Source organism: Populus nigra, chromosome 19, assembly GCF_951802175.1.
Source record: "Populus nigra chromosome 19, ddPopNigr1.1, whole genome shotgun sequence".
Lineage (NCBI taxonomy): Eukaryota > Viridiplantae > Streptophyta > Magnoliopsida > Malpighiales > Salicaceae > Populus > Populus nigra.
Window position 1 is genome coordinate 12296812 of NC_084870.1, and position 19249 is coordinate 12316060.

At 32.7% G+C, this 19249-nt stretch overlaps 1 protein-coding gene and 1 pseudogene across 1 annotated transcript; one reads left to right on the forward strand and one right to left on the reverse strand.

Moving 5' to 3' along the window:
* The first annotated feature begins 828 nt into the window (after positions 1 to 828).
* Positions 829 to 10032, forward strand: LOC133680498 (subtilisin-like protease SBT4.15; annotated as a pseudogene).
* Positions 10033 to 10199: 167 nt separating this feature from the next.
* On the reverse strand, positions 10200 to 11905 carry LOC133680499 (uncharacterized). The gene is made up of 2 exons (XM_062103488.1): positions 11335 to 11905; positions 10200 to 11137 (listed from the first exon to the last, which is right to left on the reverse strand). Exons 1-2 carry the CDS (start codon positions 11852 to 11854, stop codon positions 10362 to 10364), a joined length of 1296 nt encoding a protein of 431 aa, XP_061959472.1. The 5' UTR covers positions 11855 to 11905; the 3' UTR covers positions 10200 to 10361.
* Between the last annotated feature and the right edge of the window lie 7344 nt (positions 11906 to 19249).

The window sequence follows — 19249 nt, forward strand, 5'->3', positions numbered from 1 at the left end:
AAAATATTATTTTAATATAAAAAATATTTTAAAAAACAATCAAAAGTACACTTATATGAAGAAAAAAAAAAGTTGAATTGACGTGCCATTTGTTTCTCCACATGTTTCCCACGTTTTACATGTGCTAGAAACATATACGCGCCAGACAAACAACCAACGGTTTCCACAAAACGCAAAAGGCAACATTTCAATCATCTAGAATTTAGACCGAGTGTAAAAGTTGGGGGACCACACAAATTACGGACGCCTTGTTTTCAGCTTGAGAACGTTCATGCTGAAGTCACCATTAGCTGCTGTCCACTCCAGTGCTATCCTTTTTTTTTGGTAAGTACTCCAGTGCTATCCTTGTTAAATCTATCTCATGCCAAAACTCTGATCTCTAGCTGTAAGCCCGCAAGGCCCGACGGGCTTCATGAAACCTGATCCATGTGAGGTCTGGACCAGTTTAAATTAAAAATAAATAAAAATTAATCAGTTAATCCGAGTTTGATTCGATTTGTAGAGACTGTTTGTTTACATGTTAAAAATTGTGTTTAAAGTAAAACAGGAGCTAAGTATTTGATAAAGAAAAAATCATTGATTATTGTTCATGGACCCATCAATTTTTATGTTTGAAATAGAGATTAAAAAAGAAGCAGCTGAAGGCTGCTTTTCTTGCACTGTTAATGTAATTACACTGTTCATTAACATGAATAGTGTAATTTTTTGTACTGTTCACATGTACTGTGTTTTTTTTTAATTTTTTTGATATTTTTAAAAAAAATTAGTTTAGAATGAATTTTATAATTGATAATATTTTATCTAATTTTATTATACGCTAAAACAATTATGGAAACTGTAGTTCTTGTCGAATGTATTTTGTACGTAATGGAATTGTATATGGTTTTATAGAATAATAAAAAATATTTTATATTAAATATGATTTATTTCATGATGTAATAGCAATAGTTAAATTCATAATATTTAAATTAAAAATCATCAATATTAATATATATTTTTTAAAATTATTTTATAACCTCAACTTCAAAAGCATTATTAACCAAACACATTAAACTACTTTTTGTTCAACCTCAATTTCAACAACAGTTTAACCAAACACCTATTTTTTCAAACTAACCATAATTAAAAGTACTTTTTATAAAACAATTTTTTTCAAACCACAACCACAATCGCTATTGCAATACCAAACATACTCTTAATCTACTTCGGTGTTGTACTTTGACATGGAGTAATTTTTTTATTGTTTATTTTTCTAATTCAATAATAAATACATATATTTTTTATGTGTGGATACTGGAATTTAAATCCAAAAGGTTAAGAAACAGAACAGGCTTTTTAAATGATTGAATCAAACCAACATCTAGAAGAATACACGTTCTGAAAAATATAATATTTTTAAACGAGATCTTACACTCGGAAAATAAATAATAATTAAAACTCTCCTATCCGATAAGAATAGACTAATCTACCCTTGTTATAAAATTTTATAAAGTAAAGATTAATTTTTTGGAGCGCGAAGGCAGAGTCGCTATATGTTTTGGACCGTTAAACAACACGCGCACACTTTCGTCGACAATGTCCATGTTGATGTTCTTAGACCGGGCTACACGTGATTCGTGTAATTCATGTATTGGGCCTTAATTGGATCGAGGCGTTTTCTTGGCTTGTTAATTCCTGAACAAAAAAAACATGTGCCTCCACTGAAACTACCAGGAAACAATAGACATAAAACAAAAAATGTTATTACTTTTTTTTCTAGCTGATTTTATTATACACGCGCGCGCGTATCCATATCCAACAGTGGTAATTTCATCACCCTGGGATTTCAAGCTAATTCATTCTAGAATCGAGGATTTTATAATATCTATGGAACAATGCACTTATAAAATAATATCCTGATAGTTATTCCATGGATTCTTTTGAAGAAGAGAAAAAACAATAAAAAAAATAAAATCTAACCCATTAAAAATAATAAAAATATATCAATCCCTTTTTTTATTCATATTTATTTTAAAAAAACACGCAAAGAGATATCATTAATTATTACTGGAGACTAAGAAATTTCTCCTCCTGGTACAGCCGACATGGAAGGCATTGACATCCGAGGATGGAGGGGATAATCCACGCCCTGAACAGCCTCCAAGAAAGTAAATCATCCGATCTTTTATTTGGTGAATGATCGATTAACGTTGATAACACCCGACTGAATTGAAAGGGTTCTAATGTGATTCCAGCATGGAAAAGGATTGAAAGGAGACGTGATAGAGGAGAGGAGAAATCAACAAAATAATCCTTGCGCTTTATTGAGTTTCTCAAGCGTACCATCATTGTAAGTTCATGCTTTCCCAAAACTCGCAGATGGCCATGGCAGGATCATGTTAACTACGCATCTGGCGCTACTGAAAAGCAGTCCAAGACATTGACAGCTACCTTTTTTTCGAGTGGCTACTTGAGAATTTGGATAGCAAAATGCTGACATTATCAACAATTGTTGTGTGGGAACTGTAACATGTTTGCAGTAACAGGAAACATCGCGTTCAAGGTCGAGGACCACCATGTACGTACATGGTGGAAACTCAATTTATAGTTTATCAGAACTCAATTTATAGTTTATCAGATTAATCTATATCAATTATTATTTTTATTAAAACAAAATTATTTTATTCTTGTTTTTTTTAGTGTTGGCTTGATTAATTGGATCAACTCCGTCATTAAAAACTAGATTACATCAATCATTTTATTCAATTAAAATAAACACTCGTCTTGCATCATACTCCCAATTCTAGATTCCATATATCAATCTACCAAGTTAAAGAGCTATGATGTTAGCTCTTGGAAAGAAAGAAATTCTACCCAAATATCCAAACATGCCAAGGCATGTAAATTAGCATGTCGACATTCCAATTCACCACCCCCCATGCTCGTCAAAACTTGAGAAATATACGGTCACTCACAAGAACAACCTAGCTAATCCAAGATCACCTTGCGAGGAGTTGAAGGGCCAGGTTTCAAGCTAGCATCTCGACCATTTCTTTCACAAGGTTATATATAGCTAGTAGTGGTGTCAATCTTGACATTCCCTTCCTACAGAGGACATTATACAGTGGCTACGCCTTCATTCACGCACGGTCTTAGATTCCTTTTTGTTCTCGATACATGTTGAAGGTGATTTCTAGCAGGCAGCCAGCTTGCTGCTGGTAGGTCAGTTGGATAATATTACAGCTACTTATGTAAAACATGGAGATTAAACATGTCATCTGAATTGCAAGAATACCAAAAACAATTTGTAAAATATTGCTTGGCACCTAGCTGCTGCCTTCTTGTCCCAGCTAGCCTAACATGGAATCTCTTCCTATGATCACCAGACAACAGATGGCCCATAAACAATAACTAGTTAATATGACCTGGTCAAAACAATGAGATAATCCAGGCCTATGATTTATTTTAATATAAGAATTAATGTCAAACCACAGCTGATGTCAAATTAATACATTAATTTAATTGTGGAATGTTTGGAATTGAGGTATAAAGTGTTTTAAAAATAAATTTTCATTTAAAAATATATTAAAATAATTTTTTTATTTTTTTAATATTAGCACATTAAACCCCATCAGAAAATACTAAAAAAAAATTGATTTAATATTTTTTAAAAAACAAAAGTAGTTTTTATAAAATGCAGTGAAGTTTGACTGCAGTTCGTGTAATTAATTGCCGTTTTATAAGTAAATACTCTTTTTTTAATTGGGGATTTTAGGACCCCGTGATATTTTTCTTTAAGATTTTTTCTCTCTCCAAAATAATCCGGCTTCTTTGATTTCTATGAACAGCTGTCTCTATTGCTGTCGTGTTGTGTGCCATACATATATATATATATATATATATATATATACCTTTGTGTAAAACGCGGTAAATCTAATATTTTAGCTTGACAACTTCCAGCTTCGAGAAATCTGATGAATTGACGTGTTCTAGCAACAAATTAAAAGGAAAATTAAGCTTTATGTTAGAAATTTATGGCACGGTCAACTTTTATTTTTTTTTAGTTTAATGTAGGTGTCTGAGCCAGCTTATACATACTTCAATTAATTTTACAGGTCCTGAAGTTAATAATCATGTAAATCTTCAATGGTTATCATATAAGTAACTACAGAACTCAAACCTGAAATTATAAAAAAAATAAACTTTTTAATTTCAAGTTCTTATCACTGAACCATCACTGAATCATCATTTTACACCGATCAAATAAAAAAATATTTATAAATATGTTTCTAAACAATACGAACATAGCCATGTTAGGTATGCCACGTACGCGCTTGGTGCCGATGTCTCTCTTTTTTCATAAATGAACTACTCTTAAGTAAATATCAGCTTCATTAATTAGTAATTACTACTCTTAAGTAAAGAACAGCTTCGTTAATTAGTAATTACTCCTCTAAATGTCAACTCGTTGTGAGTAATAAGTTGCTATTAAGGCAGCCGTTTCTGTGAGGAATACATGGTCAAACTAAACTACTCTCAACACTTTTAATTTGTTTATTATTTCATTAAATTAAGGTTTAAAATAAAATCCAATAAATTGGCTAAATTAATATTGATTAATTGGCAAATTGCTGATCTAATATTGTCAATGAACTTGTAGTTGAGCTAGTATTTATGTCCTCCTGATCCGTTCAAGATTGAATATTATTTGGTTTATAAATATCTGAATTGTAAAAGAAAGAAGAAATTATATAAAAAATGTCAAATTGTCCCATAAAACTAAACAAGTAAAAAGGGCAAAATGTAATGCAAGAAAAATTGAGAGAAAATTGACTGGAAAAATAGATAAATTAAGGACCAAGAAAATGACCTCAATTTGATCGCCAATGTGAATGATCAAGGCATTAATTAGGAATGTGCTTAGCTGCAAACCAATTCCCGTCCTTGAAGATCTGCAATCCAGGGACCTCATTAGGCACAAGAATGGTGAGAACAGATAGATCAATATGGGCCGCTACCCCCAGTGTGAGGTCAGGACGTGGGCATGGCGGATAGTAATTTATTTTGAGCATGTATTCGATTTCTTCACCACCGGCACCTTCTTTCAATGCATGGCCTTCAAGCCCTAACCCTAAAGAGAGGGCTGTGAAGAGTTTATCTGTCACCTCCCTCGTATACTTCGCACACTCCTCATTCACTTCCCTGCACATATATAGTAAACCATTATCATGGCTAGGAAAACTGAAAAATCAAAATATCTATAGTCTTAGTGTGTGAATGTTGTTAATGCTTAATTAGAAACCATCATGTAGAGAGAAACATGCTTAATTAGAAACATGGTTTGATCTTCACTATCATCGAGTAGTATTCCAAAATCGTTTATGGGTGTGCCTTTAAGATCATTTGAAGAAAAATTTAGTCTTGATTAATGTTTAGATTGATACTAAAATACTCTTATCATCAACTCTAAAAAAATTGATCGTAAAAAAATAAATTTAGACCTATATATTTTTGTGAAAGAATATTGAATATTTTTCTTTTAATTGTATTTTTAGAGCTATATATTTTTTTTTTTTGTTGCGAAGAGAGTAGAGAAAATATGGGATTTAATTCTTAATAACTTTATTTTTTTTAGTCAAAATAGTGCATGAATGGTTGGATTTATCGTATCAAAATTGGGATAAATTCAACTTTTATACGGTCCCATGATGTGGGGGGAAAAAAAGAAAAAGAAAAAGGATGTCCAGTCTCAAGCCCAAGCATACTTAAATATAGACATCCATGAAAAAAGCCGAGTTAGAACCTTCAGGGCTTTAATTACTGCACCATTTTCAGAAAGCCCAACCCATATTAGGGCCTGGCCCATAAACCATTTCTTTCTAGTTGGGTTTTAATCACAGTTAATAGTGATCCGTTTCTACTTCGATTAATTAGTAGTGTTATAATTGTAACTTCGTCACAGTAGCCAAGCTCCACTTGGCTCGGAGGACACAACTCAGTTGTTGGTAGAGCTCTGTTCTTGCAATTGTGTTGTTGCCATTAAAATATAAGAACTAATTAATAATTTTAATTCCTATTGTTAAATCATTAGGCTCTGCTGAATCGGCTAGTCCAAACCGGAGTATGCGTATGCTTTACAGTCAAAGCTTTGAATGATAATTTTCTGCTGTAACATCTTAACCACCAGTGAGGAATTATCAAAGATTCTAAGCCTTAAAGATCTCGAACAGAAAACTAAATTATAACCTTGTTCCATGCATAAATAGCAAGAAAGAAGACACAACTACGCACAAACAATGGAGAAACAAACAATTTTTATCTTCAGTGTCTTGCTTTTAGCTACATTGTCATTGAGTCATGGGTCCAATGACAAGGAAAGAAAGGTTGTATCTGGATTTTTTTCAATATTTAAAGTACTTGGATTATTTATTATCGCTAACAATAAGAAATTTTGTTGGTTTTGATCACTAGGCTTACATTGTCTACATGGGAAATGCACCTAAGACTCACCACATTTCTACTGCTGATCGTCATCATGGTTTTCTCTCATCAGCTCTTGGAGAGTAAGTGAGGCAGTTGAGCTGAGAATATCTTTTTCGTAAAAAAATATGTACATATGTTTTTATGTATTTCACCTTGTTCTTGTTCTTTTCAGCGAGGATGTAGCTCGACGGTTTAGAATACACAGCTATGGAAAGAGTTTTGATGCATTCGCAGCGCATCTATTGCCAGAGGAAGCTGAGAGATTAAAACGTCTTGAAACTATAAAATTTGTAATGAAATAAATTAACTTCTGTGAAGATTTATTTATTAATATATATATATATATATATACACACACACTTTTTTTTTGGTAATTTACAGGGGATAAAAACGTGGTCTCAGTGTTTTTAAGTACCAAGAGAAAGCTTCTCACCACAAGATCATGGGATTTTATAGGAATGCCTCTTTCAGTAGAAAGAAAACCTCAAGTGGAGAGTAGCATTGTTGTTGGTGTCTTAGACACAGGTATGATGTTTTCTTTTTATACTTGGTTGTACGTCTGATCTTTCCCTTTTAGTTGGTACTAGACGGAAGTAACTTATGGTGATTATCCTCAGGAGTTTATATTGATGCCCCAAGCTTTGATGACAAAGGTTTTGGGCCACCTCCATCATCATGGAAGGGTGCTTGCCAAAAAGGAAGCAACTTCACTGGCTGCAACAAGTAGATTTTTGCATCTTCATTAATATTTTAATTACTAATCTGAAATAGAGGCATCAATATCACCAAGATTTAGGTAGCATTTGGCATGTTGGATTCGGTGCACACCATGAGACAGATAAAAAGCAAAATTTGCCCCTTCCATGCCTAGATTCTGTCCCATTTCTGTCGACAAAGGGCCGATTAGTCTCGATGTCAGTTCTATTTTCTCAACAAACAAACATAAGCTAGAGATCAGATATAACTTTCTTTGAAAATCCTATGTGAACAACCAATCTCTCCTTTTTAATCTTTTCCGATGAATAATTTCCCTGTATTTTTGACACTCTGATGCCTGCCTACAGCAAGGTAATAGGCGCGAGGTCATACGACTTAGAAAACAGACGTCCTGATGGAAACACCCCAGTTGATGACGAAGGCCATGGCACTCATACTTCCTCCACAGTAGCTGGCATCTCGGTTGAGGGCGCAAGCCTGTATGGCCTGGGCCAAGGCACTGCTCGTGGTGGAGTTCCGTCATATCGGCTTGCAATCTACAAAGTATGCTATGAAGATGGGTGTAGTGACATGGACATAATGGCTGCATTTGACGATGCTATCCAGGATGGTGCTGATATGATATCATTATCAGTCGGTGGGCCAGTTTCAGATTACTTCAACGATGCGATTGCGATCGGATCATTTCTTGCAATGAAGAAAGGGATCCTGACTAGTTGTGCGGCAGGGAATGAAGGGCAAGCTTTAGCTTCAGTAGGAAATGTGGCTCCTTGGATTTTAACTGTTGGTGCTAGTGGCATGGATAGGTAGTTCAGGACAACTCTTACCATTGGAAATAGCATAAAGACTTCTGGAAGTCTCTCTAGATTATCACATGATGATTTCTATTTCAATTTGGCACTGATAAACATATACTACAAGATGATAAATAAACGTGGCTCGACATTAATTTCCTTATGTTTCCGTCAATTTTTTGAATGTCAATCGATTGTATTACTGATATGATTGGCTGCAATAATAGGGAATTTCTGTCAACACCTTCACACCAAAAGCAAGAATGTACCCTCTTACCAGCGCAGAACAAGCATGGAACGATAGTGTGCAGATGCCAGATGCCGCGGGGTAAGGGCATGATGCATCTTGTTGAGTATTGGACACCATCAAAGATATATTAACCTACAGTTTTAGCACATATAATAATGAATCCAGTAACGCAGGTATTGTTTTGTTGAGACTTTGGACAAAAACAAGGTCAAGGGAAAGATCGTGCTATGTAAAGGAGGATCAGATTCTGACATAAATGGGTGGTGTTGGGATGATTGTAGCCTCCGATGATTCTCTAGACACAGGATTTACCTTGGTACTGCCTGCAGCAATTGTTAACAGTGAACGTGGAGCTAAGATCGATAAATACATCAACACAACCAAGTATGTTTATATATAACTCTCATTTTCTACATTTCTTTTGAAAATCTACACCAAAAAACATGAACGCTCAGTGTAATTATTTTCTTGATTTGGTTCGCTTACAATGCAGGAACCCTTATGCTGTCATATCCAAATCAAAAACTGTCAACGTTTCTGCTCCATTTGTGGCTTCCTTTTCATCTAGAGGGCCCAACCTGGTTTCTCCCACCATTTTGAAGGTATATATATATAAAAAAAATGACTGTAGAATGGACCAAAATCTTGCTGGTGATGTAGTCTTCGCATCATTAATGCTGCCAAATTCATAACTTGTAGCTTGTGAAGTTATTAGCCAGATATTGTTGCACCTGGGATTGACATCCTAGCTGCTTATTCTAAACTTGTTACTGTGACCGGTGAACCCATCGACAACCGGGTTGAAGTGTACAACATAATATCCGGGACTTCAATGCCTTGCCCTCATGCAACTGGCGCCGCTGCTTACATCAAGACATTCCATCCAGAGTGGTCTCCTGCTGCAATCAAATCCGCCCTCATGACCACTGGTTAGTCTCCTAATCATGTCTCCTCTTCAGTCTTATCTGGACTTGTAATCTTGGCTGTTCAGTATATTAGTATTGCAAACATTGGTTGTTCAAATATGGATGGCCAGCAAGGAATTTTTCAAAGAAAACAGTTTACTTATTATACTTTCTCTACTTGTTTCAGCATCCGAAATAAAAATCGGGGATTTGTTTGCTGAATGGGGCTCTGGCGCGGGCCAAATTGACCCAACAAAGGCATTGGATCCAGGATTGATCTATGACTTGTCAGAAATAGATTATATCCGTTTCCTGTGCAAGGCGAGCTACTCTGGAACAATACTAAGCATTGTCACAGGAGATCAAAATACAAACTGTTCGAGTATTTCTCCCTTTGGTGGCCATGATGCTTTAAACTATCCATCCATGAATGTTCAGGTTGAAAATCCTCACTCTAGCACCACAGCTGCTTTCATACGGACAGTAACAAACGTAGGACCTGAAAAATCTACCTACAAGGCAGTGGTGAAGGCACCAATGGATGTCAAGGCCACTGTAACTCCTGATACAATGGTCTTCAATAAGGTTAATGAAAAGAAATTTTTCAAGGTGAAGGTTCAAGGTCCACCAATGGAGGATACTCTTGTTTTGTCAGCTTCACTAGAATGGATTGACTCAAACAATCATAAGGTGAAGAGTCCTATTGTTATTTCTAACATGGTGCTACCCATTGGGATATAGTTCGCCAGCTAGATGCAGGAAAAAAAAATTTTAATTAGTTTTGCTTCTATGATTATTATGGGAAAATAAAGCAGACTTTCTATTTTCTTTAGGTTTGGCTAGTACAGGCATAAATTCCTTGTGTTTTGTAGAGCACCAAGTGCAATCAAAGCTTCTTTATGAATTTTTGTAGCCTTTTTTCTTGTTTGATTTTACTGAAAAACATTTAAATAGAATAGTGCAAGAATTGTAGCTCTGCAATTATGATTTATGGAATATTTTTTTATACTTTGGAGAGAAGGGATTTGAACCTGGATATGCTGAGCCCTTGAACACTAAGCCAATGCTCCATTAACACAAACGATTATTGAATCATATTAGTGAAGCAAGAAAATATTCATGATTACAAACTGGAACCAGTCTGACCTATTCTAGTATAGATCTGACCTTATTATAAATTTAATATAGAACTGCTTGTTATAGCTTTCTGCCAGATTCAGAGAGAGAATAATTTTATCTCTTGCAGACAACTCCACGACCATCGATTCCACTAGCACAATGTAAGTTGGCAAACTCGAAATTCTCCGAAGAATTGCTACTAGGATGCTGACCACTAAATCGAGCAACAGCACAGTCTGTAGCAAAAATATTTGAAGATGCAAATTCCTTTTCACCGCCCAAAACAGGCATGAGAACCCCCATCTTAACCCTACTCACATAGTTGCTACCATATGTCTGGCCTAGAACACCATTTACATCACCACTCAATTTGTAGAACTTGAAGCTCAAATCAAGATGTGCAAAGCAATTCTCTGAGGCAATGCCATAGTTATGAATTCTTGAATCTTTCTGTGTAATAGGCACCACGGCTGCCTTGATCTTGAAATTGTCTTCCGCTTCGATGACTACAGCATTTGCGTCACTAGACCTTGTGATGGTCACACTTGGTGATATTTCTGCCTTCCACTTCATGCCTTCCCCATCAGGGAGGTATATGGGCTCTCCATCTAAGGCTAACGAAAGGCGGTCGACGGAGTCATCCCATGTAGCTGTCTTTTGAGCACCGATGAAGAGTTTATGGGTGCCAAAGAGAATGCCTAGAGATTGCACCCAAGTGAAGTCCCTCGTCAACTTTTCGTTGCGGCGACCGATGAAGTGAGCATTGATGTGCAAGTTAGAATCAGAAACTATGCAGAAGTCTCGGTCTTTTTTTCCATGGAAGTAGAAGGTGATTCCATCTCCACCGATGAATCGCGGGTCTTGGCACACAGCACCTGGCCGGTCACAGTCTGTTCGCAACAAGGAAAAACTACATCAATATACAATGCTCCTTAAACATAAAATGTTCTGCAGACAACTTACTTAGTTTTCATGATACTGATAGGAAAAATATTCTCTGCAGATGTATAGATAAATTAATGAAGAAAAATAAAAGATAATATTTACTGAGATTAGGACTTTGATGGAAGGAGTTAGAGAAACATACTGCAAACAGCCTTGCAAATGGTACAATCAACCTCACATTGATTGGGGCAGGCACTAGGACAGGTGTACTCCTGACCATAGCAAGTGGCATAGTTCCTGTTCTTGCACCTAGCTCTCTTTGGAGCTGATTCACTTGAATCTGGTGGTGGTGGAGGATTTTGAGCAGGGGGGGTAGTAGTTGCAGGAGGTGGTGGAGTGGAAATGGTGGGAGGAGGGGTGGAAGTTGTTGGAGGTGGGCTCAAAGGTGGGGTGGACGTAGTTGGAGGTGGGCTCAGAGAAGGTGGTGGTGGTGGCAAAAAGGGTGGAGATTTAGATGGCTTTGAGCAAACAGGGGTGCATGTAGCACAATCCACATAACAGTTACGAGGACACTGTGGTGGGCAATAGAGGTTTTTAGTTTTGAAACATACAGGGTAGTTCTTCTTGTCACGGCACTTTTTTGCTTTCTTTGGCTTCTGAGTAGCTGCCTCAGCCACAATGGCTAGGAAAATTACGAGTAAACATATGGATAACCGAGCCATAGCTTGATCCTTTGGTTATGTTATTTGTTTATTCAAGTATTATGATAGAGGTTCTTGACGTAGAGCTCCTTTTATACTGATTTTTAGAAGGCAATTGCAAGTTATGTACCCTCAATTTTTAGCATAAAAAACTTCGTATACTGCCTTTCTACTTCAAGTGTTTTTTACTTTAATTATTATCTGGTTCTCTCTCACATGCAGGGCAGGTCCAAATTCAGAAGTCAGCCTCAAAATACAGATCTCTCTTCAAAATATCAAGCAATCATCCTCAAATTAACCTGGCTCTGCTGTCAATTCTTCTAATTTTCTTTTCTTTTTGGTGAATATTTCTTGAAATTTATATACTAGCAACATGAATAAAAATATCCAGGCTGCATTCGTGTTCTGAGCAGGGGTGGAGTTAGGAAAGTTTTTTAGGGGTGTCAAGATCAGGAAAAAAAAATTAATTTTTTGGAAAAATATTTATGTTTTCTTTTCTTTCAGGGTAAATGCCCTTGCCAGCCTCCGCTCCTGATTCTAAAATAAAAAAGACAAATACAAAAGAAATAGAAACACATTTAATTGAAGAAATAAAAATAAATATATCTAGGATAATTTTAAAATAATTTTTTATATTTTTAAAAATATACAAAGACATGTTTATACTGGATCTGTATCTTCTATTTTTACACACTAACCCACTGGAGATTAATAAAAAAAAATTGTGGTGATCACTATGTAAGATAAATACGTAGGTACTTGGTAAATTATCAGGTAAAGCCTGCCTGGTAGCAACCATTATGCAGCTAGTTAATGTGATGAAGCGGTGGCCCGTTGAAGAAACCTTTCTCTTCCAGCACTTCAAGCGAGGCTCTTTACAACTGGTCAATCAACATAACGTACACAGATATGAGATTTTTATTATATTTACAAAATCATATATAGCAATGGCAAATATCAATAATTACTTCAAATCAACCTCTAATTATGGGAAAAAAAACTAGTTTTTGACTCTTTAGATTCTTGAGTTTTTTAAGGTTCTTGAAAAAAAGAACTGGTTTTTTCTTTTTGAGGATTTAAGAGGGAAAAAGAGAGCAATATGAACATAAAAGAAAGCTTTTTGTTAGTTATTTAGAAGGCGTTTGTCTACGCGGCTGCAGCTGCGTTTTATTTAAAACGCAGTCCGCAGCCGTTTGGTAATAACAAAACTTACTTTACTGTGTATGGGGTCCACATGTTTTTTGCATTTAAAACGCTGGAAAGAAAAAGCAACGAAAACCTGCTTTGCATGCACTGTAGAAACCTGCGGACAGTGCAATTCGCTGCTGTTCACGAGTGAATTGCACTGTTCGCGGTTTTTTTTTTTAGTGTGTTAATTGTATTAATTTTTTTAAAAAAAAAACTAGTTTAGAGAATTAAATTCATTCGCGATGTGAACAATATTTTTTTCTCGAAAAATTAGTATAGAGTGAATTAAATTTACGCGCACAGTAATATCAATTTTATATCTGATAATATTTTATCTAATTTTATTACACGCTCAAAAAGTTATGAAAACTGTAGTTCTTATCGAATGAATTTTGGACGTAATGGAATTATAAATAGTTTAATGGAATAATAAAAAATATTTTATATAAAGTATTATTTTTTTCATGATGTAATAAGAGTAATTAATTTTACAATATTTAAATTTAAAACCATCAATATTAATATATTTTTAAAAAAATTATTTTATAACATCAATTTTAAAAACATTCTTAACCAAACACATTAAACTACTTTTTCTTAAACTTCAATTTCAAACACAGTTTTAACCAAACATCTATTTTTTCAAATCAACCTCAGCTAAAAGTATTTTTTATAAAACAACTTTTTTTAAACCACAACCACAACAGCTACCGCAATACCAAACACACTCTTAGTCATCGAGCAAAATATTTAGAACTTTTTAAAACAAGGATAACACAGAGAGAGATATTTTAATTTATAGAAATAGAAATGAAATATTGATGGATCTTTAAAATATAATTTACTCTATAACTATTATTATTCTGGTCGCAACCATACTTGTAAGAATTGTGCGGTATTGACCCGGTCCAATACCTAAGTTAACTTAATTTTTAATATTTTTAAAAAAATTCAAACTAATATTATTTTAGTATAAAAAAACATGTTTTTTCATTAACTCGGCTAAAATCAGATTATAAATTAACAAGTGACCAAAATTAACATACCGAGCTAGGTCAAGTCTTATAACTTCAATCTTAACAAAAGAAACATGAAGGGGCGAAACGATCGCTGCATTTTATTCCATGTTCATTTCTTCAAATAGCATACTCTACACGATATTGTAAACCGACGCGATGTCATTGCTGCAGAGCGGAGAAAACTATAAGACCAGCAATTTTTTCTTAGGTGGTCAATTTGCTTTGCTTTAGGGAGAAGTCTTAGATTATGACTAATTAAAGGGTTTTAATTAATATTTTCATTAGCTGACCTGGAGTATATAGTACAATTTCAACGATAAAGTTGCGGGTGCCTGGATGACCGACATGATCTTATACTTCAATTTATTTATTTTTAATTTATTGTTTGAATGTTCTTATTTAGTATGCCAAGTCACGAGGAGAGCAACATTCTTAAGTTATAAGAAATTAAATGCTTGGTATAAAGCCTATGATTACTAGTAAACACGTGATTAGGGATCAGATGTAGAAGACATCTAGACCGTTGACTATTTATTTCTCTATAATAAAATGAAAGATTAACAAAATAAACAGAAATGTGGTAGCATAATGCATGGTTTTCTTACTTTCAAATTATTTGAATTTCTCTACAGTAACATTCCACCTATATTTTGTTCATTAACCGACCAAAGGCCAGTAATTATTTTCATTTCATGTGAACGGTGTCTGTTGTTTTAATTATTTATTACTTTTAAATTAAATTTTTTTAAATTTTTTAAATTTAAATTTTTTTTAATTTTTTTAAATTATTTAAATGCACCGGTATTAAAAATAATTTTTTAAAAAATATTATTTTAATATATCTCTAAATAAAAAATATTTTAAAAATAACCTTAATTATATTTTCAAACACCCTATTACTGGAAATTTCTGCCGCTGCCCTTTGCTTCTTCCAGCCCCGTTCGCATCATTGTACACCAACTCTGCAGTACATAGTCTATTTCAATTCTTAATAAAAGAAAGAATGATAATCCAACTACATGTACTGAAAGTAATATTGTAATAACTAAAAAAAAATAACAAGAATTATTTGCTTATTTTCAGGTGCAGCAATGATGAATGTTAAAAAAATATAACAAGAAAAAATTTGAAAACGTACATGGACTGTCGGAATACGATCTTAAAATAAAATCAAGTTTCACTAATTTAACAATCTACTTGTATTTTTAAAATCTTTTTTATCATATTTTCTTAATATTTAGAATTATACTTTCAAAATAACTTTCGTAGAATAAATAGCGTGGTTATCTTGTTTTTTACTCTTTCAATGGCTGCTTGTCAACCATCAGTACAGCCGGTTTTAACTTTTTTAATGGCAACTATATATGATGATCGCATGCTAGGCTAATTAAATTTCTCTCTGATTATATATTAAATAGATTATAAAAAAATATTTTCTTGCACCCTCTTCTAGCAATCAAATCTTGGAAGGTAGCGATGGACCGTTGACTAGTAATAAATGATGAGGCAGAAAATTCTATTTGATGCTTTAAAAAAAGAATTCATTAACGTAGCGGTTTTCTATGCGGTATGGAAATGGCAGTCTTCTAAATGCTTTCTTACCTAACTTCTCTTCTAAAAAAGAGCGAGAGAATTTAATTTTAGTATTTTGTACCTGTGTTTGAATATGTTTAACTTAAATATATATTAAATTAATATTTTTTAGTTATTTTTAATTTTTTTAATATGCTAATATTAATAATAAATATATATATAAATTATTTTAATTAATTACAAGTAAAAAATATTTTTGAAAAGTATCACACACCATAATATCAAACACACCAGAATTATTATACATGTTTTAGGTTATGATAAATATTACTTTTCAAAATATTTTTATTTAAAAATATATTAAAATAATTTTTATAATTTATTTTTTATATCAATATATTCAAACAAACGATCCAAAAACATAAAAATTAAATTTAAAGTTAAGAAAATTTAATTGTAATACCAAACACTAATTATACACATTAATTTCATTAAACCCAATTTTAGTAAGTCAAATCAGGTCCAAATTTAATTGCTTCAGTTTTTAATGATAAAAAAATGACTTGTGAATGTACGTGGTCCTTAAAATAAATACAATATAGATAAGAGGCAATTACAATAATAGGCATTTGGGATAAGTTATTTTTTTAACAAAATAATTTGACTTCATGCAAGATTAACCAGAGAAATGTTCCTTGTTCGAGAAATTCTCTTTTCGTTTTTCAGGAACAAAGTATTAGTAGGGTTATATGCTTTCAGTTTAGTGGTGTTCTTGCAAAATTAAGAAGAATGAGACCTCGAATTTTTTCCCTTCATTTATCAATTTACTATCAAATTAAGAAAAAATAAAGCAAGTGCATGATGTTTTTTTTAAAAAAAAAATATTTAAAAATACATCAAAATAATTTTTTAATAATTTTTTATTTTTAATATTAACATATCAAAACTATAAGAAAAAAATTAAAAAAAATTAATATTTTCCAGACATAAAATAATAAAAAAATACTTTAAAAAATAAAAACTAACTAAATACTAAACGAGCACTTAAACTTCAGTAGAAGAAAGTAAGAAACAACGTATTCAGCAACTTCACATGTCAAGGTCAATGGAATTGGACTAGTTGCTGGGGGCTTGAGGATTAACCAACTAGTTAAACGAGTCTTGATTTTTACCATTTTCTCTAGTATTTTTTTTGTATTTTAAAAAAATAAAAGATTTTTATTTTTTTTACTTTAAATTAATATTTTTTTGGATGTTTTCAAATCATTTGATACACTGATATCAAAAATAATTTTTAAAAAATATAAAAAAATTTTATTTTGATATATTTTTAAATAAAAAATACTTTATAAAATAAACACAATCACACTCTCAAACAAACTTATATTCCTCGTATTGATAACTCATTTTGCCTTTAACGTAATTAGTAAAAGCTTGTTTATATAAACAATTTTTAACTCAATAGCTCCTTTTTTCCTTCTATTCATAATCAAGCAAAAAGCTTTTGTTCAAGCATGTCGCTTTTCTAACTGCCAACCATAATAATCGAGGTGTTAACTATAATAATCAAAACACAAATTTTAAAAAATAAATATTATATATTTCCACCTGCAAATTTTTCTTGATAATCGTTTATATGTAATATTTTGCTTTATTCTTGATAAATATGTAATATTTTACATTTTTGCGTTTTCATCCTAGGAAAAGGAAGAAAAATAATAGAAAAGTAGATTTCAATGGTAATTTGGGGAATTCCCTGCTGTTTTACAATAGATTTTAGACTCCCATTACTTTTAGATTTGTCAATAGGAGAGTCCTCTCTTCTTCTTTCCCTGGATTATTCTTGCTAGACTCTAAATTCCAAAATCAATGATGGCATAATGGTTATTTCCTGTCATCTGCTAGGGTAATTTAATTTGTAAAATTAATAAATTTTAAGTTTGTCATTTCTCAATATTAATTTTAATTTACAGGGACTAATTAATCAAACAATGCCACGGCCGCCAACATATCGGGATTAGACCCTTCAAAAACTACCCCTCCATCATTATAATCATGGATTAATCAACCTTATTAATTATTTTCGCATCTTAATTATATCGGTTTAGTTCAATATTAGGGATTGAACTGCTTTATATATATATATATATATATATATATATAGAGAGAGAGAGAGAGAGAGAGTAGGCAAGAGAAAGAGAAAGGAACTGCTTTAATTGATATATGAATTTCCTTGAATGAAGAGGAAGGGAAAAGGATTCTATGGAGGAGAAAGGAGTAATTAAATTGAGATACGCTTGTATCATCCCTTGATCCCCGCGATAATAATGGCATGTGATAATTTTTATACTTCATACAGACATTCCAGCTCTTAATTTGCAAATATTTTATATCTAGCATTATGAAATAAACACATTAATCCTTTTATAATTTTATAAGACGGTAAAATCTTGATTTTTTCTTTTTATTTCTGTATCTAACTCATATAATATGTTAAATTTGTCAGTTTTTATTCTGCAGTTGCTATCGGGCTTTATTTTTCACCGAGAATGAATTTTCCGAGCTGCGGAAGGAAGAAATTTGACACCATGTTGCAGGCATCATTAGGCGTTAAAATTGGAATTTAAGTTTAAGCACTCTAAATGTTTTTAAGCAACTTGTTTTGATTTAAGCACTCTAGATACAATGGGATTAAACAGCCAGTCTAAGTATTTTGAAAACAACTTGTTTGATTAAACACACTAAATATGGGATTAAATATGTTTTATACATTTTTAATCCTTGTGAAAACTCGTTCAACTTTTTTTTTTTCAAAAGGAAACTGTTCTTACGATAAATTATCAATAGGGTTATCAAACCTTGATTTACCCATTATTTGATCTAAGAATCGACCTGAATCAATCAACTTAAAAAAAACAAAGTTAAAACAATATAGTTTTATTTTTTTAAAATCAAATTAAGTTTTGATTGTACCGTAAATTAATTTGTTAGGTCTAGTCTATTAGAATACTGGTATGCAAACCCGAAAAAATAAAAGATAATGGATATGATAAAATAAGAAATGAGACACACAAGAATTTAAGTGGTTTATCCAATTTAGCTACGTCCACAAGCAAATATAAAAGGATTTTACTAGGTAACGTGGGAATTGCAATATCTCTCTACTAATAGGAGAACAACTGAAATCTCTCTATTATTAAAAAAAAACACATTTATCCTCTCACAAATACCCTATAATTTGGTGGGATTACTTTCTCTCTTTTATTCTCCTGTGGTGCATCTTAAAGCTTGGATGCATTGTCTATTTATAGACAAACATCCATGCCTTTATCTTGCAAAAGACAAGAGGCATCAAATGGTGTTACAAGCGGCATCAAATTGATGCATATAATTATTGACTAGGATGTAAAGACACAAACATCCATGACTTTTCCTTCTCCAACCATTGTTGACTTAGATGGTTGGTTTCACATAGCCAATTGAATAAAAACAAGTCAATTTTAAATTAATTTTTTTTTTAATCCTAGCCTGAGTTAAAAGTTGGGTCCCTCGTCATCTCACAAGTACATGGTGCACCTTCTATCCTTGAAACCGGAGCTAGATGTGTATTAGGTATTTAAGTGCACCTTTACTTTTTTAAAATATATTTTTTTGTATGAAATATATCAAAATATTT

Bases quoted from the DNA above. Each gene is read 5' to 3' on its own strand.
- LOC133680499 (XM_062103488.1), bottom strand. From the start codon at position 11,854: ATGGCTCGGTTATCCATATGTTTACTCGTAATTTTCCTAGCCATTGTG. The intron at 11,138-11,334 runs GTATGTTTCTCT...TGTTGCGAACAG, and splicing joins CATTTGCAAGGCTGTTTGCA to ACTGTGACCGGCCAGGTGCT.